Source organism: Micromys minutus (assembly GCF_963924665.1).
Source record: "Micromys minutus genome assembly, chromosome: 1".
Lineage (NCBI taxonomy): Eukaryota > Metazoa > Chordata > Mammalia > Rodentia > Muridae > Micromys > Micromys minutus.
In genome coordinates this window covers 122,688,108-122,712,538 of record NC_137969.1, presented here as the reverse complement: position 1 = coordinate 122,712,538, position 24,431 = coordinate 122,688,108, and the positions used below count along the sequence as shown (strand labels likewise).

Genomic DNA, 24,431 nt, shown 5'->3' with positions numbered 1-24,431 from the left:
TGACTTAAAGGAGGAAATAGCAATGACTACAAAGCCTTGGGAAATAGACATTTTTTTCTTTTCTAAGAACGGGAGCATCTTCTGCTTGCTCTTCTGATCTTTGAAAACATAAACCACGGTCTTCAGATTTTCCCTTTGTGTAAAGAGTAAATGCTTAGCCAGCGACATTTTATCGTAAGCCTCTCACCCCACGGGGTGACTTCATTGCGCTGGTGACATAGCTGGCTTTTTCCAGTCACCTGCCATTTGCACATGCTCTTCCACAGGCCAGGACAGTTACCCTTTACCCTTCCAGTTTAAGATTTGCCACTTTGGGGACATTCCTGTTTAGAGAACTCACCCAGCTCCCCCACGTGGTAGATCCTGTTTCTCAGTTTGCATCTTATTTCATTGCTGTGTGCTCTTTTTCCTTCTGAATGTTGATAGGAACCCTGTGGTGCTAAAGAAGGATGGCTTTAAGTGTGTGTGTGTGTGTGTGTGTGTGTGTGTGTGTGTGTGTGTGTATGTGTGTGTGTGTGTGTGTGTGTGTGTAGGTGAGTGTATGTGTGGTGTGTGTGTATATATATGTGAGTGTGTGTGTCTGTGTAGGTGAGTGTGTGTGGTGTGTGGTGTATGTATATATATGTGAGTATGTGTGTCTGTGCATGTGTGTGTGGTGTGTGTGTAGGTGAGTGTATGTGTGTGTGCATGTGTGTATGCATGTGTGTGTGTTGTAGGGGGAGTGTTCTGTTGTATGGTGTGTGTGTGTGTGCATGTGTAGTGTATGTCTGTGTGTATGTCTATATGTGTGTGTCTATGTGTGTATGGTGTGTGTGTATAAGTGAGTGTGTGTGTCTATGTGTGGGGTGTATGTGTGGGGTGTGTGTGTAGGTGAGTGTGTCTGTCTGCATGTGTATGGCTTGTGTGTGGTACGTGGTCTGTGTGTGTGGTGTGTGTAGGCAAGTGTGTGTGTATCTGTGTTCATGTGTGGGTGGTGTATGTGTGGTGTGTGTAGGGGGCTGTTGTGTTGTATGGTGTGTGTGTGTGTGGTGTGTGTGTGTGTGTGTGTGTGTGCTGGTGTGGTGCTGTGTCACTCTGTGGCCAGTGGTTACAGAACATCTCTTAGTTAGGGTTCCTATTGCTGTGATAAATATCATGACCAAAAGCAACTTTTAGAAGACAAGTTTATTTTTTTTCTTATACTTCTATCTAACAGTCTATAGTCCTTGAGTTAGGAGCCAAGGCCACGGAGAAATACTGTTTACTGTCCTGCTCCTCAGGGCTTGCTCAGCCTGCTTTCTTAAAGCATCCAGGGCCACTTGACCAGGGGTGACCGCACCTGTGGTAAGCCGGCCTTCCCACATCGAACATTCATCAAGAAAATGCCTCACCGGTGGTTTGCCCATGGGCCAGTCTGATGGGGACATTTTCTCAGTTAAGGTTCCCTCTTCCCAAATGACCCCTAGCTTGTGTCAAGTTGACACAAAATGAGCCAGCACAGCATATTTGCTAGAGGGTAATTACCGTCCTTTCAGCTTTCCTAGGCCTGTGAGTCTCAAAAGCCTAGGATTCTAGACTGACCTGTGAGATGGTTGTTAGAGATGCTGACTCCTGGGGCAACTTGCACTTGAGCCCGAACCTCTGGGCATAGCCCTAGGCCACCAGGTAACCTTGGATGTTTGAGGAGTCTTCCCTCCACTCCATGGGCAGCAGCCGTCTGTCATAATTGCATGTGTGCTCTGAGCTCCAACACAAAGGCTAGCTCAGGCTAGACAGGAAATGCTTGTGGGATACACTCATCCATCTTTTCTCACCCCCACAGACACTGGAAGCACCAGGCACACGGTGGTAGCAGAGGCCATTTTAAGGCCTCAGGGACGTAGGCTGTGCTCAGCAGTGCAGACCTTGCTAAATATAAACTTCCAGCTCTCCCATTCATGCTGCCTCTGCCCTCTGTCTAGGAGAGGGTGTTTCCAGCCCCTGTCCATGCCCATTGGTTTTTCTTTGACCCCTGGGTTTCTGAAAGAGAGCCTTGGAGAGGATTAGAGGCGAGTGTGCTCCTCCTCCTGTAGGACCCTAGATGGAGCCAGGTGGAGCCTTGTGGGTTTTGACTGCTGGTGCCTGAGGTGGCTGGAATGGGTGGGTCTTTGCTGTTGGTGAATGGGCTTCTTGTTCCTGTGCCAAACATATTACTTTTAGCCCAAGAGGGGCTTTGTGGGCCCATCAGCCTTGCTATTTTTTTCTCTCTGACTTTCAGTTCCTGTTTCCTGTTGCTTAAAAAAATAATAATAAGAGTAATAAAATGCAGGCAAGGGAAGACCTCGGACTCATTCTGAAAAGAGACCTCTGACTTTTCAGTTCTTAGCTGAAAGTGTCTCCTCTCAACATGTGACAGCCTCCATCGAGCTTCTATGATGACAGAAACCTGGGACCTAGGAGAAAGCATTTTAGGTACAAGCCGGGGGTGGGGGGGGCACCACAGGCATCCGATTCATGGGGGTGGGGGAATTTCTGCTTAGCTTCTAGCAATATGTGGTAGCCAGAATGGCCAGGCTACTTTACCAGGGCTGGATTGGGGGGGGGGGGGGAGAGCAGGCACTTAAAGGGGGACCTGCAGTAAAAAAATATTTATGTCCATGGACCCAGAGTGCTGGGTGGTGGGGGCTCCAGGCCAGGCATTCATAGAAACCCTGGTGTTATTACTCAGTTCCTGACCGTGGTCAGGTGGGCTGCTTGCCTCCTAATCTCTACCCTGTGCCATTATTTCTTTCTTCTGAACCCTTTGTTTTCTTCCCCTCTTCCCCACGCTTGTCAACACTAGTGGGTTTTTTTTCAGGTCCTGTTCTGTATCAGGACATACTTTAGTTCTTTAGTTTAAATCCATCTACTGTCCTCCAAAAGCCTTAGAGTTGGGGATAACTATTCTGCCTTCACCTCAGGGCAGCCTGGGCCGTGGACATGTCCTGAGCCTCTGGAGTAAAGGGCACACTGTCCACACCCAGCCAGCCTCAGTATCCCTTTTAATCTTCGCATCTCTAACATCACAGCCACAGGATGCTTACAAGGATTATGTCCCAAATGAGGCAAGTTGGTTTTAAATGTCCTGAAGTCATTTACTCCTGACAGTGACTTAAACCGACAGACATTTGAAAGAAAAAAGAGTGAGTCTCTTGTTAAAGAGGAAGAGCAGCAGGGCAGGTGAGGGGGTCAGGGTCTCGGGCTGTCCTTGCTGGATCAAACTGGAACCATTTCTTCAGTGAAAAGTCATGAGGACTTAACATTAGCCTTATTCTTGGAACCACGGTAGCCAGATAGCCTCATGAATTCTATACTGGGCATTTTCCTTGGCGCTGTACCGGGGGCACTTTTGTGAGTTGGATAATTACTATGTTGCTGAAGTGTGTGTGTGTGTGTGTGTGTGTGTGTGTGTGTGTGTGTGTGTGTGTGTGTGTGTGTATTTATCCTGGGAACAATAGGGGCACATGTTCTCAAGCAACTATTTCTGGCCTATGTCCTGCTCTGTTCTGAAGTTTTATGAAGTTGTTTGGTTTGATAGGGCCCATTCATATAGCAAATGGCTTAGCCAGGTAAGATGATTCCTACAGCATTCCACTCACCCCAGGCCAGGCTGTATGATTTCATCACTGGACCCTTTGGATTGCTTTACTCACTGGAGTCTTAAATAAACCCCTTGTGGGCTTTTGGGGGGGGGGGCTGATCATCCTTATAGCCTTATAGATACTGAAAATATTCTAACATGGCTATCCTCGTGGTGTGTGTATGTGTGTGTGGTGAGATTGCATACACACACACTGCTACAACCACCTTTTATGTTTCTGCTTTGGATCATGCTTGGTTAGAAACACTTTATCAGCTGAGCCATCTCTCCAGCCTCTGTTTTATCACTTGTGAAAAATACACATTCAGAAACATTGCATAAGCATACAGATTAATAGATACTTATAAAGAGAGCCTCCGTGTCACCACCAATAGAAATTTTAGACTGCGGAATAACTGAGGTATACCCTTCTCTAATTAAAACCAATGCCCTCCACCCCCAGCCTCCACCATACTCAGCCGTTCCTTCACCTGTATTTTTCTGTATGTGATAAGTGTGTGTTTGCAATTCTTAACAGTTGAAACCATTTTTGTCTATCACTAAGTAATTAATGGTTGGACTTGGACTTTATCCGAATGGAAATGGAGTGGGTATCGTATCTTCTGTCTTCCCCCTATTCATGGGTGACACGTGGTGAGCTTTGTATTGTCATGTGCAGCTGTATTTGGCTCATTTCTGTTGTTTACTTTTTCTACTGGAATTTTTTCATTCCTCAATTAAAAGAGGTCTGAGTTGTTTTGAGCTTGGGGCATATTAATGTTGCTACTGTGGTCTGAATACCTAATACACACTGTGTAGGTTCACTAGTTTGGGATGTTTCTGGACAGGATGCTGTGAGTATTGGAGCTTTGCCACGTCTTCCACCATCATTATGGTCATCTACTTTTAGCAACAGAATAACCCCTCCCCCTTTGAAGTACTTTTTCAACACAATCTCAGCAGAAATTTAAAATACAAGCCAGGTAAAAATGCAGTGTGTTTGGTTCAGTATAGAGCAAGTCAGTTCCAGCTACCTGATGCAAAATTCTCCTCACATACTGTAGGCAACAACATGGCTTAAAAGCTACAGACCTTGCTCTCTGTCCTTGGTCTGACATGAATTCATATTCTGACGGTATGCATGGCTGTTCCTCATTCTCAAGTATAAATGTACAGATGTCATAAACCACAGAGGTGGAACGGGTCTTTGCATTCCTTTCCCGTCTTAACCTTCCCAGACCCTTTTGTCTGGGAGCCATAGACTGAGACCCTACAAGGGTACTCAGATTTCTCCAACCTAAGTCCTCTGCATTTTACCTTCCCTTTCCCAGTTGACACACTAAAAGCAAAAGGCTATCAGAAACAACCCATTTACCTCTTAAAAGCGGGACAGGAATGGGGAATAAAAGCATTTGGTTAGAGTTGTTGCTGCAGATGTTAACTTGGAATTACCTAATCATGCTTACATTTACTGTGGATGGAAGGCAATGTCTCCACCATAATCTGAGACTTGTGGCAGCTTTGCCTCTGCAAGCTTACATGAGAAGAGTGAATACCGAGGCCCCACAACCGTGTGGATGCACGCCTGTGCGCATGGGCTTGCCCAACCTCTTTGTCTGGCTTCTCTTTTTCTGCCCTATCTACCACAGCTTTGGTAATGTGTGCCCACATTGCACAATGTTGTATTGAGCAAGGCCCACAGATGTCCTCAGTGGAAGTCCAATAAAGTGTTCTGGCTTTGTGTAGAAAAGGCTCTGACCGTCAGAATAGAGCAGTGTTCAAGTCTAGAGCCCAGGTGGCCAGCTTACCCACGCAGATGGTTATTCTGTGACTTCATGATTCTTTCATCTCCGAAATTCTCACCCTACTTCTTTTCTCTTGTATTTTTTTTTTTTTTATCCCTTTAATAGGCTCAACTCAAGGATAGGAAGAAAAGGGTTTTAAAGCAAATAATTCCTCAGTAAACTGAGAAATTTCCAAAGGGTTAATTTTATTTGGCACCTACATTGCTGAAGGGTTATTGATTAAATTGAATGTCTTTAGACTCTGCAGATGTTTGTCCATTTGCCACACTCTCTGCCAGTCTGTGTAGTCTCTCTCTTCCTCCCACCTTCTTCCATGTGTTTACCTTACTGGCCCAGTTTGAAAGCCAGTCTGGTCTTCCGTTGAATTCCACAGTGATTTATTTCAGATTTGCTTTTCCTAAACGTGTGCAGTGCCTAGTCCTGGAGTCCTGAAAAAGACCCGGCTTTTCTGTGGGTGTCTAGACCCAAGCACTGTGCCTTAGCTATAGAAAGTGGTTACAGAATCCTAAACGTATAGCCAGGAAGGATGTGTGTAATCCAATCAGTCTTCCTGATTGGCAGTGGGGTCCGGCAGGCTCTGTGTATAAACATGTGGAATGTGCCTTCACGTTTGGTTCTGATTCATGGAGCCTTAGTTTGGGGGTATGGGATGACTTGAAAATGAGGTCTTTATGCCCACCTTCAGAGATGGCCACCAGCCCAGGTCTTCCGGTCCCATTCTCGATCACCCATCACCACACTTTATATGGTGGGCTCTTCTCAGTTCAGTGCAGACATTTCTGCGTGTGGGGTTTGCCTGGCCTTTGGAAGCCTTCTTCTTCTCTTTTAATGGAGTTCTCTCCCTCTCTCCCAGCAGATATCTGGAGTGACCACTCATTCCAGACAGATCCGGATTTGCCGCCCGGCTGGAAAAGAGTCAGTGACATTGCCGGGACCTATTACTGGCACATCCCAACAGGGACAACTCAGTGGGAGCGGCCTGTCTCCACCCCAGTGGATCTTCACGGTTCTAGGAAAGGGTCACTGAGCTCTGTAACGCCATCTCCCACCCCAGAGAACGAGGTAAAGTGAACTCTTTTTACACGCTCACTAGGTGTGACTCAGTTTCCTTTTAGACTAGCAGCCTCAACTGAGGTAGGCCTTTTGCAGGCCGTCCCCACATTGGATTTGAGAGCTCAGTAATGTTTCCTCTTAGTAAATAGTGCTAATGTCTGCCATCCAGGTCTGTTTTCCCTTTTAATGGATTCTGGTCTCTTGAAACACCATTCTAGGTACAAAAGCAAGAGGGGCCAATTAATGGGAAGTGGCCAAGTTTCCCTAGGGCTCATGAAAACTAATTTACTCTACAGGTACCATTGCATGGTGCTGGGTCCATGAAATATTCACGCATACAAGGCTATCTCTTAGCCAAGCGTGTTATAATTATAGTGTATCTTATTAGCCTTGGCTTCATTTGCTAGCATGAAGAAGATGTCTTACAGGAATAACCCTTGAGAGCACTTAACTGCTTAATTCCTATTTAAGGAGGGGAAAAAATGGAGATATGTTTATTTAGCAGAAGTGACATTATTTTAGAAATAATTAGTGGCATAAATTCTGGGTATCCCTGAGGAAGAAATTGGGATGTTTAAACAAAGAATTGAGGCCTTAAAATTTTTCCATTGTGGTATTCATTCATGTAATGATTCCTGTGGCAAATATTTGTCAAGCCTAGTAACAGTACGCTCAAGAGAATTATCATTGGGAGAGGTTACAGCCAAGTGACAGCCTGTATATTTATTTGTTTGTTTGTTTATGTCAGTGGCTTCTCTCAGAGGCTACTTTCCTGCCCTCCCTCCACTTTTCCTCTGATAATAAATGCTTTGTTCTTTAGTGTTTAAAGCCCATTTTCTTTGTGTTTGAGGAATGGATGCATTTGAACTGTACCCCTTAATGGCCAAATTATTCTGCATTTTCCACTGTATCTATTACCCTTAAAAGTACCCAGCCTCTTGTTCTTGACTTTCTGATTGGTTGCCTGCTCCCCCCACCCCCAGGAGACAGTAAGACTGGTATTCTCAGCTTCCTGCTTTAGGGCCACAGTATCTCCCTTCCCCAGGCCCAACATCAGCATCTGCCTTCCCCAGGCCCAACATCAGTATCTCCCTTCCCCAGGCCCAACATCAGTATCTCCCTTCCCCAGGCCCAGCCCCAGCATCTCCCTTCCCCACGTCTCTACCTTTAGAGAGATGGGTTGGTGTAGATATGCCCTCTTTCGTAGATGGAGCCTTGGCTGGTTTGGACTTTGCCCTGGTCATCTGACATGCTGATTCTGTGCCACCGAACCACGTAGGAGTTTGTTGCTTATCCCTAGCTGGTTTTGGTAGCTTCTCATTGAAGCCTAAGCATCCTGAGCACCTTCCAGCCAGTGACTTATTAACCTTGCATCAGGAGTAGTAGCCTTCAACAGGTTTGGTGTGAAGGAGTCTGCTCCCCAGCCTGTCTCATACATAGCCTGGACTTACATCTTACACTATAAACAGCCTCCCCAGTGCAGAGCCAGCTGGTACCTGCCTCTGTTATACCCACAGGGCCATGTTACTCTATCCTAACTGTTTAGTTGTGTTCAACAACAGAGCATCTACAACCAAGAAAGAAAATCACAGATAGGAAAAATGAGACTATCAGTGACACACAGTGGTACCCAAGGCCTTGTATCTTTGGCCTGGATTATCTCAGTGTCTCTGGCTTTAGGCTTCCAATGTCCTCTCTCTCCTGTTGTCCCTGAATCAGGAGGTTGGACTAACTTGAGACCCACCTAGTCCAGGTGTCTCATGTTCCCCACACTTACAAGAGACCAAGTCTTTCCTTGTGTCTCCCTGATAGAATCCAAGGAGTGGAGTCTAAGGTTGTGTAGCTTGTTTGTTTGCTTGTTTAATATGGTAGAGTTTTGTTTTTGTGTTTTCTGCAAATGTCTTAGGAGGAGTGCGGCAGAGCTGGGCAGCTGGTATTGGGTAAAACTGTCAGGTAGGAGAGGGCCTCGCCCAGCCCTGGGTTCTTGGCGCCCTCTCTTGCCTGTTCTTTTCCATCTCTGTACCTGCTTCCTACCCGCACCCACTTTTCAGGGCCCCTTCCTCCTCTCCAAAGGACTCATCTTATATTCTTTCTTCTCTGGAGTTTTCAGCTCCCTCGTTGCTTACACTTTCCCACCATGCCCTAGGATCTCGTTCAACCCCCAGCATCACAAGGAACAAAATTAGAGTCTTTCCCTAAGCACTACATTTGACCCTCACAGCACTCAACCATGGCAGAGAACATGGCCTCGGAATCAGAGGTTGGGTAGCCACGTCGTTGGTGTCACAGGTCCCCTGGCTGTACCCTGGATCCCGCCCCGTCTTGCTTTCATCTGCATTTACTCTGCAGTTTTCTCCCTCGGTGGATCCGTGGAAGGCCACGTGGTTTTAGAGGTCTCAGGCAGTGCCTGACTCACAGCCAGACATGTACCTGTTTGTGTCCTAGCTTCCTCATTCATCTTATTTATGTTTTTTTACTTCAGTGCTGGGGATACATGCCTGCTGCAGCAAGCATTCCCACTACCGTTTACCTGAATATTCATTTGCTCATTCATTCATTTGTTCATTCTGGTGCCAAGAATGGAAGCCAGGACCTCACATAGACTAGGCAACTATTTGGCAACTAAGCCACATTCCTCAGGCCACCAGCCCCTTGATAAGATGGATACCTAGTCCTAAGATCTGCCTTTTGATTGTTTTCTCCTGTTTGTGAGGCCATCACTAAGTCAACTTTCTCAACAGACTTAACATGGCCAAGGCATTGTAATCACAGAAGCAGAGGGACGAGCAGAAAAAGAGGGAGACCAAAGGTGGGGAACGAGGCAGCCTGCCACACGCCCAGGTCCAGGAAACACTGAGAATTACCAAACCATGGGGCCCTGAGAGGGTGCCCATGTTTACAGGGCCAGGCTAGTGTCTTTTCTCATTATTCCCACAAAACACACACCCATTACTGAGGGCAGTTGTCACTCCCATTTTGACACAGAAAAGCTAAGTCGCCCTCACAAGATCACTGAGCTAGTGTATGGCAGAGTTAACCTTGAACTTTGACCTATTGACCCCAGCTTCCACCCCTAGACTTGACCCACTATGTTAGGAGACCTTGAGTCCCTCAGATCTCTTCCTCTCCCACAAAGGGGAGAGCTGTATCACACACAAAGCCATCCAGAAAATGACTGCTTAATAACGCCGTCCCAGGTGCGGACGACAGCGGAAGAGGAATGGTTGTTCCAGGTCCATCTCTTTGATCCCTAAATAGAATCTATTTCAACTAATTTCAAAGCATGTGGTTGGGGGGAGCAGAATGTTAAGGGGGAGGAGTAACGTGTACTGTGTGGTGTCAGGGATGCGTGTTTTCACTGAGCTCTCGTGAGCCGGCTTGGAAAGAAAAACCAGATCACTAAGTGCCAAGTCGGCTGATGGCACCAAAGCTTAGGACTGCAAGCTTCCTTACAGTTTGGAGGTTTTTACATTTCACTTTCCAAAGTTCACCCACGAAGTGTTAAGCACAGCGGGATGATGCTTCCAACACACGTGCCAGCGAGTATTTTTGAAAGTTTATCAACTGGCCGAGAAGTATTTGCTACTGAAACTTGGCCCATGGGGCTGCTCCTCCCTCTCACTCCCAAACCATTTATTTGTTCCAAATTACCTCTGAAATTATGTAGATGTGGAATTTTTAAAGAGAGTGGGCTATATAAGATTTGGGGGTTTTTTTTGTTTGTTTGTTTGTTTTTGTTTTTTTCTTTTATGAATAGCGCTTGGCCTGTGGCCAAGACTTGCTTAGAATCTTCATGTGGAGATGGCCAAGGTTTCTCAAAGGACTGTAAAGTGGGGTCCTTAGAGGGAATCTTGTCTCCTTACAAAGTAACTCTTACTTGCCAACATGTTTGTGGCCATTGACTGCCTAAGCTGTTAATGGCCCAGGGAGTGCACAGTGTCCATGCTCAAAACCTGCATGCTTCCATGTATCCACAGAGTAAGGTTGCCACACTCCAGGGTTTGTCTGTCACCTCAGCAGATTATAGGAGTGTGGCATTGAGGACAGCAAAGAACCTCCGAGACCGGCCTTGCAGATTCCAGGGCAGTGTTTCTCAGTCTGAGAGCTCAGGGCAGATTCCTGATGCTTGCAATGCATTCTGGGTCCGAGATGCCATCTAAAGCAATGACACAAACACTCCAGCATAAGACCTGGAGCTCTGTTCTTACACAGTCTCTTCAAGGGGTTTTATGGTATGACAACCAGGCCTATAGGAAACTACCCCTGCCCTGATTTTTATTCCTGTATTACATCCTCAAAGAGGTCATGCCCTGGCATCTCCAGGAATAAGTAGACCCTCTTGGGGCTTAAGAGATGACTCAGCGGTTAAGAGTAGGGGGTGAGCTCTTCCAGAGGTCCTGAGTTCAATTCCCAGAAACCACATGTGGCTCACAACTATCTATAATGGGATCTGATGCCCTCTTCTGACATGCAGGTGTACATGAAGATAAAGCATAAGTAAATAAATCTTTAAAAAAAAAGTATACTCTCTCTTCTTTGAAAGCCCCTTATAGTATGATGATTTGGGTCTCCTTAATCTTATTCTAGAATGTTCCTTGGGGATTATGGCCCCATCCCCTTATTTGGTATAAATTCTGATTTATGGTTAGTGAATTTCATTCATTGTTTGCTGAATGGAGAAGAAACCCATGCTTATAACAGTTGGTGACATCAGTTGACTTCCTGGAGCATCAAAATCAATTGGAACCTCTGTCTGCTTCCAAGTCTAGACTACCCGTTGTACCCTGTGATCCAAGGAGCTCACTTTATAGCATGGCTGTCTTAAGTCAGGGTTTCTATTCCTGCACAAAACATTGTGACCAAGAAGCAATTTGAGAAGAAAGGGTTTACTCAGCTTATACTTCCACGTTGCTGTTCATCAGCACAGGGAGTAGGGACAGGAACTCACACAGGGTAGGAACTTGGAGGCAGGAGTGGATGTAGAGGCCATGGAGGGATGTTGCTTACTGGCTTGCTTCCCCTGGCTTCCTCAGTCTGCTTTCTTATAGAGCCCAGGTCTACCAGCCTAGGGATGGCACCACCCACAGTGGGCTGGTCCCTCCCCCCTTGATCACTAGTTGAGAAAATGCCTTAAAGCTGGATCTCATGGAGGCATTTCCTCAAGGGAGGCTCCTTTCTGTGTGATAACTCCAGCTGTGTCAAGTTGACACCAAACCATCCAGTGAAACAGCCTTTTACCAGTCTGTTTTTGGTGTTTGTTTTATTAATTCCTTTGAGTTGGTTTCTTGTAACAATCCACAATGCCATGCAGTAGTGCCCCTTGTCTTCTGAAGCTACATTCTAAAGTCCCATAGTCTGTGTGTAAACTCATAGCTTGGTCTGACACCACCACAAGAGTAGATGTCAGGACACCTACTCGGTTACTAATGGGAGAAGAGTGTATACAGTATGCAAATGCTAGGCAACAAGATAATTCATTTGTGTAATTAATGCATCCTAGGTGAGATGGTGCAGATTGGTACAAAATTGTTGTCATGATATTCGGGATGACAATTTAAAAGTTGCAAATAGCTTTGTAATATAATTTTTCAATTAATATTTTTGGGCCACGAGTAACTTAAAACAAAAGAAGCCAAAGCCATAGTTAAATTGGAGGGCTGCTATGCCCTTTCAAATCATGTATTTTTACAAGAAGGAAGACATTATGTCCACATGGAGATGTCTAGAGCATCGTACACAGATCTCTTGCCCTGCCCAGGTCTTTGATATTTCATAATTGCAGCATCCCATCTCCTTTGCCATTTTACCAGAGATGTGTGTAGCAAGCCTTCAGTCTTGATAAAACAAGTTTGAAAAGTATACTTTGAGCTGTATTATTATTGAACTTTTTTTTTTCCTACATGAGAAGAAAAAGGATGGGGACACTTTCTCCCCTAGCCCACCTCCAGATACCCTGACCGTGTGCTAATAACAGCTCAGTCCTTCCTCTCACTGTGCCTTCCCTCAATAAGGGGAGACGTCATGGCAGTACTGAGCCCCCCGAGATCGGGTTGCATTGTAGCCCTGGCTTCCTATAGCTGTGCTGGCTTCAGAACTTCTGAGGTGCACAGGGGTGTGATGAAAGCCCCCCATCAAGGTCACAGGAAGCATACAGGTGCCTTCCCACCTGGGTTTATCATGTTCTCCCACCCTCTGATCTCCAACAGCACTTTACAGTGCTCCCCCCACCCCACTCCCCCATCTGATTTGTGCTCCAGACACAGAGTGCCACAGTGATTTGAATGAGCAGAAATGTGTCACCTGTAGTTCTAAGACACTGCAGCTTATGGGAGTCCAGTACTCTCTTACCTTCTGAGCAAAGAGGGGACAAGAGAAGAAGAAGGTAAGCTTTCAGGGATGAGTACACTGGTAGTTAACACTAACCCATCCATGAGGATGGCGCCCTGATGACCTCAACACCTCCCTTAGTCCCCATCCTATTCCCAACACTGTCACACTTGGGATTGTTTCCCACCCAGGGTTTTGAGAGGACACATTCTAACCATAGCATGCCAGGAAGCCAGTCCTCAGAAGTACTTTCCAGCCCCTGAAAATCCATCCTCGGGAACACCCTGTTGGCTCTGTTGAAGAAGGGCCTGTTCCAACAGAGAGTCACTGCTCCGTTTCTCTTTATTTGCAGAATTGTGTTCCAAGATCTCCCACCACCAAGGGAAATTAACATGAAAGTGCTCAGTCACCCAGGACACATGCATGGCTCTCCCTAGCGGGCCACCCTTACACAGACCCTGCTTGGTGCAGCCGGTCTTGAAGGGTAGGCATTGTGTTCCCAGCACTGGGTCAGTGGCTCAGTATATACATGGGAACCAGGGCTCTGCAGATTTTCCGTAACCAAGCAATGGCTGCTGCATCCTGAGCATGGCCAGGATCAAGACCAGGAGAGAGTGATTCTAGCTGCAACTCTGGCCCTGGACATCTCTTGGCCATGCCAGACTTTAGCCACTCTGCCTAGAAGGTTCCCAGGCAGGTTACTGCTTTTGAAGGATGTTCTCTGCCCATTCGTCCCCTCTCAGCCTCTCTGTGTGTCACTTCTTGCCAGAAACATATGGCTCGCCTGCTGTTCCCTTTTCTACTGCCTCCTCTTTGTCTCTCCCTTAATCTTTCCCATGCTGTACACTAGAGACCACAGTGACTGTACAGACTGTTGAGCCAAAGAACCTCCAGGAGATTTTTTTTTTAATTTTTATTACCTAAACATTATTTACTAGAGCTGGATTATAGCTCAGGAGCGGAGGGCTTGGCTGGCATGTTCAAGTCTTTAGGTTCAAGCCCCAGCACTATAAAAATAAATACACTGATGTATCAAACGGTTAGCTAAATGTAGAAAAATTGTCACTTCTCACCTAAAAATAATTAAATGACTGTACTCTGTTATTGTTCTTAAAATTTAAGAAAAAAATATGTTGTTTTCTGTTTTTTAAAAAAAGGAAGAGAAAAGAAAGAAAAGTTATGGTTGCTTTTACAAAAAAAGAAAAACTTCTCATCTTTGATATTAATGAATTCTTTTAAAATAGGATTTAAAAACAAGGCCTTCGGTCCAGTCACAGTGCAGCTCCCATGGCTCTGTCTGGAGCTGTGCAGTAAGCACTCACAGAACCGCTGGTTAGGGCTTTTGTTTATATAAATGTAGGTGGCTGCTGGGAACTTGCCTGCTGACCCCACAGCACAAGAGCTGGATTCATACAGCCTAGAGCCACAGTCAGCATCCCCCTTACAGGGACTCCTCTGTCCAGAGAGCAAATATATAAAAAGGCATCAACTTTTGACACCCACATAGAGGCGTGTTTTAATTAAATTCTAAAGTTTTTCCAAGAGCTCCATTTAGAATATTCTTCCACCCTGCCCTGTTCCAACAGAGTCCCTGTTGGATGATTTCTGATTACAGGTGTCTGTTTTTCAGGTAGCACCCCACTTCCTTTCTTCCTTCCTCTTTTTCTTTCTTCCTTTTCTTCTTTTCTTTCTTTTTTTCTCTTCTTACTGTCTCCCTCCCTTTCTGCACCCTCCCCTGGGTCTCTTCTTCCCCCTCTTCCTTCCTTTCCCTTTGGTGTTCTCCACACAAACATAGTCTTCCTGACTTCCTCACCCGATGCCCCTTTTCAAAGTTCAACCTACAGGAGGAGCAGAAGCCTGTCCCCTGGCAGCCAGAGTCCTGATGTTGAGTTGTGGGTAGGGTCTCTTCCTTGGAAAAGGAGCTCACAGCTGATGTTATCTTTTGCACTTGCTGCTTACTTTTGCCAGGAACATTTTTTATAGTTCCAAAGTAGTGACTAAGCCCGTCCACTGCTGGTCCCTCTGAGAATGGGAACAGTGGGGCCGGAGAGATGATCCAGCTGGTAAGAGGGCTTCCAGCCCTTGCAAGGCACCTGGGATTGGTTTCCAGCACCCAAGTGGCAGTTCACAATCACCTGTAACTTCAGTTTCTGGGCACCTGATGCCTCTTTTTAACCTCTTCAGGCTCATATATGCATTTGGTGCACATATATACACACATGCACAGAATAAAGTTCCTAATATATATTTAAAATAGGAGTAAAACTTACTGGGTTTTCCCAGGAAAACACTCATACCTGAGAGCCTGCTCCATCTCAGGTCCTCAGTGGAGGCTGAACACGTGTTGAGGGATGTAAACGGCAAAGACAGGCAGCGTTCCTGTTCCTATAGTCATTGGGGGAGATTACTTCTCAAAATCAGTGTGTTGGTCTGAATTCTTCCGTATTTAGAGTATTGGGTTCAGAGCCCTACCCCCTAAAAGAAAGCCATCGTGTTGACAGGGGGGTAAGGAGCAGCTCATTCACCTGCCAAGTTCTCGGAGTTAGTCAGCACACCTTCCCGCCGGCCATTTGGACAGGAAGCTGGTTTGCTCTTAGTGCAAACCTCAGTGGCCTGACTGTGAGGTCTAGGTTGCCACCAACCGCTCGTTTTCAATGTACTTTGGCTGAAAAGTTACTTAGTCAAAAACTTTCTGCTGTCGATGCTTCAAGGTTTGCAAAACTGTCCTTCAGTTTCATTTGGCTCCCTAAATCTGTGAAATTTGAGCATTCCATTGGCAGAGGAGGAGAGAGAAGATTTTTCATTGTCAAGGGAGTGGAAGGAGTTGCTTCCACGTGGAGCGCCATCGCAAGGGCTCTCCCAGCACGGCTAGTCTCTGTGCTGTGGTCCGTAACCGGTCAGGCAATGATCGCCCTGCTAGGTGTGAACTCTGGACAGGCTTGCGTGGCCCAGAAGTAGAACATCTCTTGAATCAGTAGTTTCCATTAGATTGTGTGAGGCTGGTTTTCATTATGTGGAATAAATCTCATCAGAATGCTGAATTCGGCCTGCCCTCCTGACTGAAGTGTCAATTCCTGCCATTGCTCTTGAAATAATGGTAACTTAACCCCAGACTTTTGTGCTCTTAGATATGAGCATCCCCCTGTCTCCAAGCCACCATACTGACATCCCTAATTTCACTTCTTTCTCTAGAAAACCTGTGTGTGCCCGGGGTGGTGGGTGTCTGGAATTGTGTAGACTGAGGTCTGTGAAGGTTTATGGGTTGCTTCTAGGATCACATTTAGGATATAACTGCACTGTGGTCAAATACTATTGAGCCACTTACTCTGGTAGTTAATTATCATCTCTGCCCCGTTCTGGTCAGACAGTGATGTATCTTAGAGAGGGCGCGCTGACAGGTTACTGTTTGGTTTAATCTGTTCCCTAACTCGTCCTGTGAATATCAATGCTAACAACAGTGTTTTGTGTTTTTCCCCCCCTTATGTTTTTCTTTTCTTTTTTTTTTTTTTAAATCGATGTGCTTTTTTTTTTTTTTTTTTTTTTTTTTTTTTTTTTTTTTTTTTTTCCCCTATGTGAATAATTACATGTCTAGAAACAGTCATGGAGTGATTTTGCTGTTCTGAATGGGGGAAAGATTAATAGTGACATTTGGAAGGCAAGTATATTGTCAGATTTTTAGATATTTTTTTGTTTCTTTCTGCATGGCTGCGGTTGCTTCTTTTTCTTCTTTGTGAATGTCATGCGCTCTGCAGGGCTGAGTGGCGAGTCTTCTCGACCAGCCACTCCCATTCATGGGTGTCTGTTTTTATTTATGTATTTATTTACGGATGCCTCCCATTGTGAGTGGCTTCGAGCTGGTGCGTGCCCCAGGTCCCCCTGTTGTCTTGTAAGAGCTGGAGCTTGTGAGCCACACCATCGCACAGCAGCCTTTGCATGCCATCTTCCGCCTAAGCTCATTCACCCGCCCCACCACCACCACCACTCTCTGCCTCTTGCTGGGGGGCTTTCTCTTTGGTATTGGAGGCAGGGTAATGGGTCTCTCCATGGTACCTTAACAGGATCTGTTTCCCTCCAGGATTTGCACGCAGCCACAGTTAACCCAGACCCCAGTTTAAAAGAGTTTGAAGGAGCAACGCTACGCTATGCATCCTTGAAACTCAGGTAGGAGGGTGTGCGGAGAGGGACGGCTTCTGCACCTCGTCTTTGCAACAGAACTCTAAGATCAGTCTTATGTTCTTCTTTCTAGAAACGCCCCTCATGCTGATGACGATGATTCTTGTAGTATCAACAGTGACCCCGAAGCCAAGGTTTGTAAGAAAGACACTTTCATCAGCTACCTTGTATTCTCACACCAGGTTAATGGCTCCAACTAATGGCCCCTCCCCTTTTTAAAGAAACCTACAGACCTGTGCCACTTACTAAGTAATCATCAGCCCTGAGCGGTTACTAAGTAACAGCCCTTTCATTGTCTCTCTTTCTTAGTCTAAGAGAACCCCTGTTCCAGTTTTAGGTCTGTAGTATTGTGTCATCATCAAGACAACCTACATCCTTCGGTACAGTGCACTAAGTTGGGTCTGAAGTTTGATCCCTTCCCAGGACTAGCAAAGTGCAGTGCAGAACTCCCAGCGTGCTGGACGGTGGCAGGAATGGCAGCTCTCAGCTCAGCCAAAATGTAACAACAGCACACTGCACTGCTGGGCTATGGGCTTCTGTGGGTTAAGTGGATAAAAGGCATGTCCGAATGCACATGGTTATCGGTACACTATCCACACCAAAGATTTTTAGGGGGAATAGGATGTGTCCTTAAGAGAGCCAAATCAGAAACCCGAAAGGACATCTGTAAACTTAAACCTGCTTCAAAATGTTCCTGTTCTACCTTCCATCCGGAAGGTGCCTCGTGATGTAGAAACTCACTGTGAGAAGAAAGGGGTAGAGCCGTCTTCGTTTCCTGTACGGTAATCACAGTGGGCATTGTAGAGCTGTCTTCGTTTCCTGTACGGTAATCACAGTGGGCATTGGTCTTCCCATTTCTTATAGAGCCCGCATCACTGCTTTTCTTCTGCTTCAAGATACAATCAGTACCAGGTAGATGAGGGGCCAGCCTTTTGTGAGGCGTGGCTTTTGTTCTGATGAGCCACTCCTCATACTGAGCTGTTTGGTCCATCTAGCATAGTCCCCATGGTGCAGATGAGGACACTGAGGACCAGGAAGTTAAATACCTCTTGAGTCTGAGAGCACAGAGCGACTACCAGAAATTTCTCAAACAGAGGTCTTTTATGACCTTCAGCCACATCTGGAGTATATGTGGATACAGAGGAGTTTGGGTCTTGCCAACAACATAATGTTCTGCTTTGGAAGCACAGAGCAAAATACATAGGCATTATTTATTATAAGTAAACTAATGGAGGATTGGGGTGGTATGACCCTTGCTTGAAATAGGGCCGAACTCTAAGCTCTTCAAGTGGATTGAATGGTTCTTGCAGACTGAGCCTCAGCAGGCTAATCTCAGTGTAGCTTAGAAGCAGGCGGAAGCTGTCGCAAGAGAACCTGGTTCTAATGAAGAGCTGTCTGCATGGGTTAGGTTAGTTCGCCCACATGGATGGCTGGGGGGGCTCAGGGGATGCTTTATTCCGTGCAGTACCTCAGGGTGTGTGTCAGCCAGCCCTCCATAGGGAAGACACCCAGCATCACAACATATACCAAAAGTCAAAGTATCCTTTTAGCTTATTTGTGAAGAAGTCAACGAGTTTGGAACTAACGTTAATGAAGGCAGTTTGGAAGAGCCCCGTGTCTCTTCCAGGAAACCCAGAGCCACTGAATGAGAAATGGCCTAGACTTTCCAGATGTTCAAGCTCCTTCGTAAAAACAAGAAACTTAATTTTCAATTTGAATGAGATCAGGGAACTTGTCTCCCAAATAAGTGCAAACACACACACACACACACACACACACACACACACACACATACACTCACACACACATATACACATAAACGTGCGTGTGCACACACACAAACACACATGCACACGTGAGAAAATATTTAATTCCATGTTATATAGTCTATAAGGAGTAATTGATTATCTAAAAGATCTCTATGAAAATGTCTCCCTGACGCTGAAGAGGTGGCTCAGTGATTAAGAGCACTTACTGATCTTCCAGAGGACCTGAGTTTGGTTTTCAGTAGCTAACAAATGCCTATAACTCTAGCTGTCAGGGATCTGATGTCCACTTTGGCCTCCATGGACACACGTAAGCAGGAAGCAAATACTCTCCCTCACATACATTTAAACTAAAAAAAAAATCCTTGTCACATATATAAAGCTTACATGCTAGGAAGATAAGAATAATCGGCCAGGTGGTGGTGGCGCATACCTTTAATCTCAGCACTGGGGAAGCAGAGGTGGGCATGTATCTCTGCATTCAAGGCCAGCCTGGTCTACAAAGTGAGGTCCAGGGTAGCCAGAGCCACACAGAGAAACTTTGTCTTAAAAAATGCTAGACATCTTTGGAACCCCATTATCTTCAATGAATCTTGAAGATCAGTCGCCTGATAAACCCTGTACACAGGACGGCAGAATGCACAGCCCCCCAAAAGGGACCCCAAAAGGGCAGAGTATATTTCTAACTCATAAATGGTTTTGAGACTTCCTATTGTTTCAGACATTCAATACATTCTTATGATCGGTGGTGATCTGCGTGCGGGCTTGTATGTCATTCCTACACCTGTTCTTTTGAAATAATTATGGATTCAATGAAAAGTTCTCTAGCTTCAGTCCCTATATGCCCTTTACCCTGCATCCATTAACAGTAACATCTTTATAATCATAGCGCCGTATGCAACCTGTCTCTCACTAATATCCCCTCCCTACCCTGACATCCAAGGATGCTGTGTGCCGGTAAGGAGCGCTTTGAAAGTTATTTCATGTCTCCCTTGGAGCGGTTCTTGGGTTTGTCCATGTTGACGTCATCATGGCCACCATTGTTGCTGTTTAATTAGCAGCATCGTCCTCCAACCCCCACTGGGGCAGTGGCACCATTGGGGTTGTTCAAAACACCACAGAGCAGAAACGCAGCTTCCTAAAAAACGGGTGGATGTTTTCCCCTCTCCGGTCACTGCTTTGGCACAGGTGGCTAAAACCGATATTGCCAGGCCAAAGGCTGTGAAATTGCTTTCAGAAGGTCTCCAGTAACACAACAGTTTCATCGGTAAGATCAGAGACCCCCGTGTCTCACCCGCTTTGCCATTTTTTTTAATTTATCTGTCTTAGTTTTATTGCATTTGAACTACTACTTTCTAGTATTAAGTTTCCCATTTCCCCTCGCATCCCTGCCTCCCCCCCACATTGCCTCTGAGCACCATCAACAAATAGGGCATTTCTTTTGGGATAATTCAAGCTCTTAAGTAATCATTTATCTCTGATATTCGTGTTTTCCTCTACTGTCCCCTCTCTATTCTAGGATATAATCAAATAAAGCCACTTATGTTTAGTCCCTAGAGGTCTTTATAAATGCAGAGCTGTCTGCTGCGATGCTCTTAAACAACTCTCTCCAATTATTTCTTCCTCTCTGCTGATTTTTATCAGAGAAGAAAGTGTTTTAAATATCCCTCCACACCCAGGCCTCTCACAGATAATTACAAAATGACTGATTATATTTTGGTGGCCAGGTAGAGAGCTCTAAAAGACCCCGTTATTTACAGTCTTCCCTGGGCCTACCCATCCCACTTTCTTGCTGTGAGATCTCAGTTGAGTCCTCCCATGATGCATGGTGTGCTGCTGACCAAATGCATTATTAACACCAAAATCAAATCAAATTGTAGAAAAGTTAATGCTTTGAAAAATAATACGCCAATTCTTTTCTAGTCTTTGTTGTAACTGTTCAGGTTACTGTAAAGGAGATTTTGTGCCACCTGCTGGAAAATATTGGGAATTATGTACGACTTTAAAGAAAATGGCTACATTTCTTTTAGAATTGTTGAATTTAAAATTTAAGAGATTTTTTTAAAAAATGTGAGTTCTAGGGTTCTGCAATTAGTGTCAAGGACAGCATTGAACTAGGGTCTCCAGAGCCTCCAGCCACCTGATGGTACTATCTTTGTAGCTTATACCAAATTTTTTTTTTGTGACATTTGTGAGCAGTGGCTTTGGGGGCATTGGTTTTTGCAGTCATAGTAAAGGAAACAAGGTTGTGTTGTCAGAAGCACCCAAAACCTTGAGTCTCAAATTCCTCATCTGTGAGATGAACACACCTCACATGAGAAGCCCCTCCTGATTCTGAGGCATTGTAAGATTGTATGTGAAACGATGCCCTAATCAGTGCTTGAGGGAGCAGAGCGTTCAGAGGTGAATTGTCTAGAAAAGGAATGCTATGGCACTAGCTCCTCTTTCATAGGTGCTCAGCTCATGAGCTTGTCCTGCAAGCGCAGGAGTTGCTCACACTGCAGATGAGAACGGGTTTAATGATCCATTTCATCTCACAGTGTGCTCACCTGGTAGCTGGTGTGGAAACAAGAAGACCTGAACCCCATTCATATGACTCCCAAACCTAAGCAGGCGTCGGGCCCACATGTTCCAAGCTACTGTTTGCCCAGGCTTAAGGTCACTTTGGCTGTCTGGCTAGAGGAGGCTGAGGTAGAGTTGCCAGAAGTGGACTTGAGTTTTTGGAACTGGTGGCTCACTGCCTGTGGATGGACTTTTCACCCTCTTCTGGATTCCTGTGGCCCGTTGCTCTGTGGCCTGCTGGCCTTGGCAAGCTTGGTGTGATTGTCCTGAAGTAGGACAAAGGATCACACCGCTGAGTCCCGGAGCCACAGATGTGTCAGGCCTACAGAGAACACCACATAGATGACACTTTTGAGTAGTAAGACATGATTTTGACCTATCTTCCGCAGGGACATCAGTCCATCACTGCGGTACCTTCCAGGGCTCCTGTCCGTTTGCACTTAGTGCATGGTCGTTCAGCCATTTTATTACCCAGACACTGGGTCTTATGAGAGCTGTGCCTGTGTCCTGCCCTTGCTACAGCCTGCCCCACGTGGAGAGAGGAAGGAGTGATGCCACCTGGGGCTGGTACACGTGTCAGAGGGACTCTCAAACAAGTGTGATGTGAGCAAGAGGTTCTACTATTTCTCTTGAGATTTATTTGAGTCTTTTCCTTGGTTCCTATTAGCATAAATTTCCATGAAGTAATTCTATTAGTTAGCAATTCACTAGATTAACCCGAGAGATAAACAGGAAATCGCAGGGAGTGTCTTCTCTCTCTCAGATCTATTTCTGGTCTGTAACCAATTCATTATCAAGCCTCAGCATTTCTGCGGGATGGTTCTAGCTGCTTATAGTAGTGTGTGCCTTTGAAAACGATTTAGTTCAGAAATCCTGAACTATGAGAGACTCTTGGATTTGATTTGAATGGTCGATTCATTAACTGGGTTGGGGGGGGGGGCGTTTGTTGAATATTGAATGCCAGAGGAGCAAACATACTTAGTATTCGGTGTGATGGTTAAGACACAGACTCTGGCTGAGCCTGGCCTGCACCAGATCTGTTTCTTATTTTCTCTGTGGCTTTGGGATCTTGTCCTCTGCGTTACATAATAAACCGCTCCGGAACTTGGTAGCTGGAAACAGTTTCACTTTTCTTATGACTGAGAGTTTGGGAATTTGTGCAGAATTTCATCAACACAGCAGTGCAGTTCCTCCATGATCCACTAGTAGGCAGCAGGACCTGGAAGATCTACTTCTGGTGCAGCCCTTTATGGGACTCATCCTCCAGGCCCACTCCTAGGTGCTTGGGCTTTCAGCAGTAGAGATCAGTGGGCAGGAAAAGACAGGGAAGTCAAGGCTACCAGGTGAGAGAAGGCTTTCCTTGGAAATGGTCCCACCATCTTCTGTTAGTCAAAACAGATAGAAGAGGCAGAGAAATGGGCTCTTGGTAGGAGAGTGACAGGGTCACAATACAGGGCGTGTGTGCAGGGAAGCTTTACTGCAGCTAATTCTCAGAGAGAGAGAAATCATCCCCAGGCACCAGTCATTCAAAGAGAATGCCCTTTGTCAAAGGGAGTGCGTATTTACCAAGGCACAAAGCTAGGCTGCTCAGCCTAACCCTGCATGGTCTGGTCCGTCTTCCCCACCACAACTTCCCTGCGGTGCTGACACACAGCATCGCTGGCCGGAGCTCATTTCCCTCTTAGCCCAAGGGACAGATTTTTGTATTTCTAAAGCTGTTTCCTCCTCTTTATTTGCCAACATGGCTGGGCATAACACTGAAGTCCTGGCAGAAGCCCTGCTTCTCCTCAGCTCCCCACCCACCCCACCCCCGTTAATTTCTGGCCACTACCCTTGTCCAAGGGAGTCATCCAGGAACCAGCTGCCATGGGTGAGTCTCTGAATTTCAAAGGATGCTGCTATATCAATGAGATGTCATTGCCAACTATTAGTGCCTGGGCCTGGTGGCAGATGCCTGAAGAGGCTAACTAAAGACAGACAGGCTTGCCCTCTTCCCTGAAGGGGTTCTGTGGGAATCAGGGTGAGTCATGGCCGTCAACAGTGAGCGTGGACCAGCAGGTGCGAACCTGGCCCTGTAGGATCCTGGGAGGGAACTTTGGGTTATGAACACTGAGAAATACACAGCCTTAAGCAGATGTAACTAGCTCTCTCACATCCTGCAGGGCTGGGCTCTTCAGTGAGGGTGTACAGAATGCAGATTTCTTTCCGTGGCTCCCCACAAAAGATGCAACATATCTCTGGCCTTGTTCCCTTGGGCTGGTTGCCAGGTAACGGTGTTTTAGTAGTAATGAAGATAGTTCTTGTTTATTTGCAGTTAATAAAATGATGGTTCTTTTATAGGACCACAGAACGGGTCCGCTGTCAGGCTGTTTCTACCTAAGCCATTTCTCCCTCTCTACAGCCCCACATTCCTATTTAAAAAGGTCCTCTGAGCCCAAGGCCCTTCACCTTAGCTGTGAAGAACAGGATCTCTTTTATATGTATGTATATCCTGTCTGTCTCTCCCTTAGTCTTCCTTAGTCTCCACAAAGCGATTTGGAAACCTGTGGGTCAGCTGGGAATGGTGGTATACTCCTATAATCCCACAGTTTGGAGGCAGAAGCAGAGGCAAAGTCTTAGGCTAGGCTAGGCTAGGCGGCACAACAAGACCCTGCAAAAAGGTGTTGGGGGGAGGACAGAAAAGGAGAGAGGGGAAGGAGGGGCTACTGTGAAGACCACAGCTTCAAGTGCTGAGAGATCAAACCTAGATTCGGAGACTGGCCCCACTGTCACCAGTGGTACAGGGACGTCCCCCGGGAGAGCTCAGCAGCCATCCTGGTTTTTATTTGCTCCTATCTGGGTTGTAGTGGTTGTTGTGGTGGTGGTGGTGGTGGTTCTAAAGTTCAGCATTTCTGCTGCTCAGATTCTCCCTGTAATCCCACCCTGCTTAATTGAGACCCTGTGGAGGTGGCTAGCCTGGGTGTCATTTTCTCTACACTCGGTCACCTACCATAAGGTACCTGGGTCACACTCCCCTGGGGAGGTTTATTCCGCTCATCTCCACTCGCCTTACAATCCATAGGATTTATGCTGTTTCAGTTTTTTCTGATGATTCTTCTCTGGACGCATCCCATTGGAAGAAAAGTCAGCAGCCATCAGATCCTGGCTAAGATGTCAGTGAATGGAATG

At 46.0% G+C, this 24,431-nt stretch overlaps 1 protein-coding gene across 2 annotated transcripts in view; it reads left to right on the top strand.

Moving 5' to 3' along the window:
- The window catches only part of APBB2 (amyloid beta precursor protein binding family B member 2), a 294,663-nt gene that overhangs the window by 198,095 nt on the left and 72,137 nt on the right, over positions 1-24,431 (top strand). The window contains exons 6-9 of one of the 2 annotated variants that reach the window (XM_080916433.1): positions 6,239-6,444; positions 16,355-16,417; positions 16,838-16,923; positions 17,009-17,069. In XM_080916433.1, the coding sequence (XP_080772559.1) occupies positions 6,239-6,444; positions 16,355-16,417; positions 16,838-16,923; positions 17,009-17,069 (416 nt within the window). Of the gene's footprint in view, positions 1-6,235; positions 6,445-16,354; positions 16,418-16,837; positions 16,924-17,008; positions 17,070-24,431 lie in introns of both variants that reach the window. The other variant, XM_080916432.1, reaches the window with a different exon arrangement.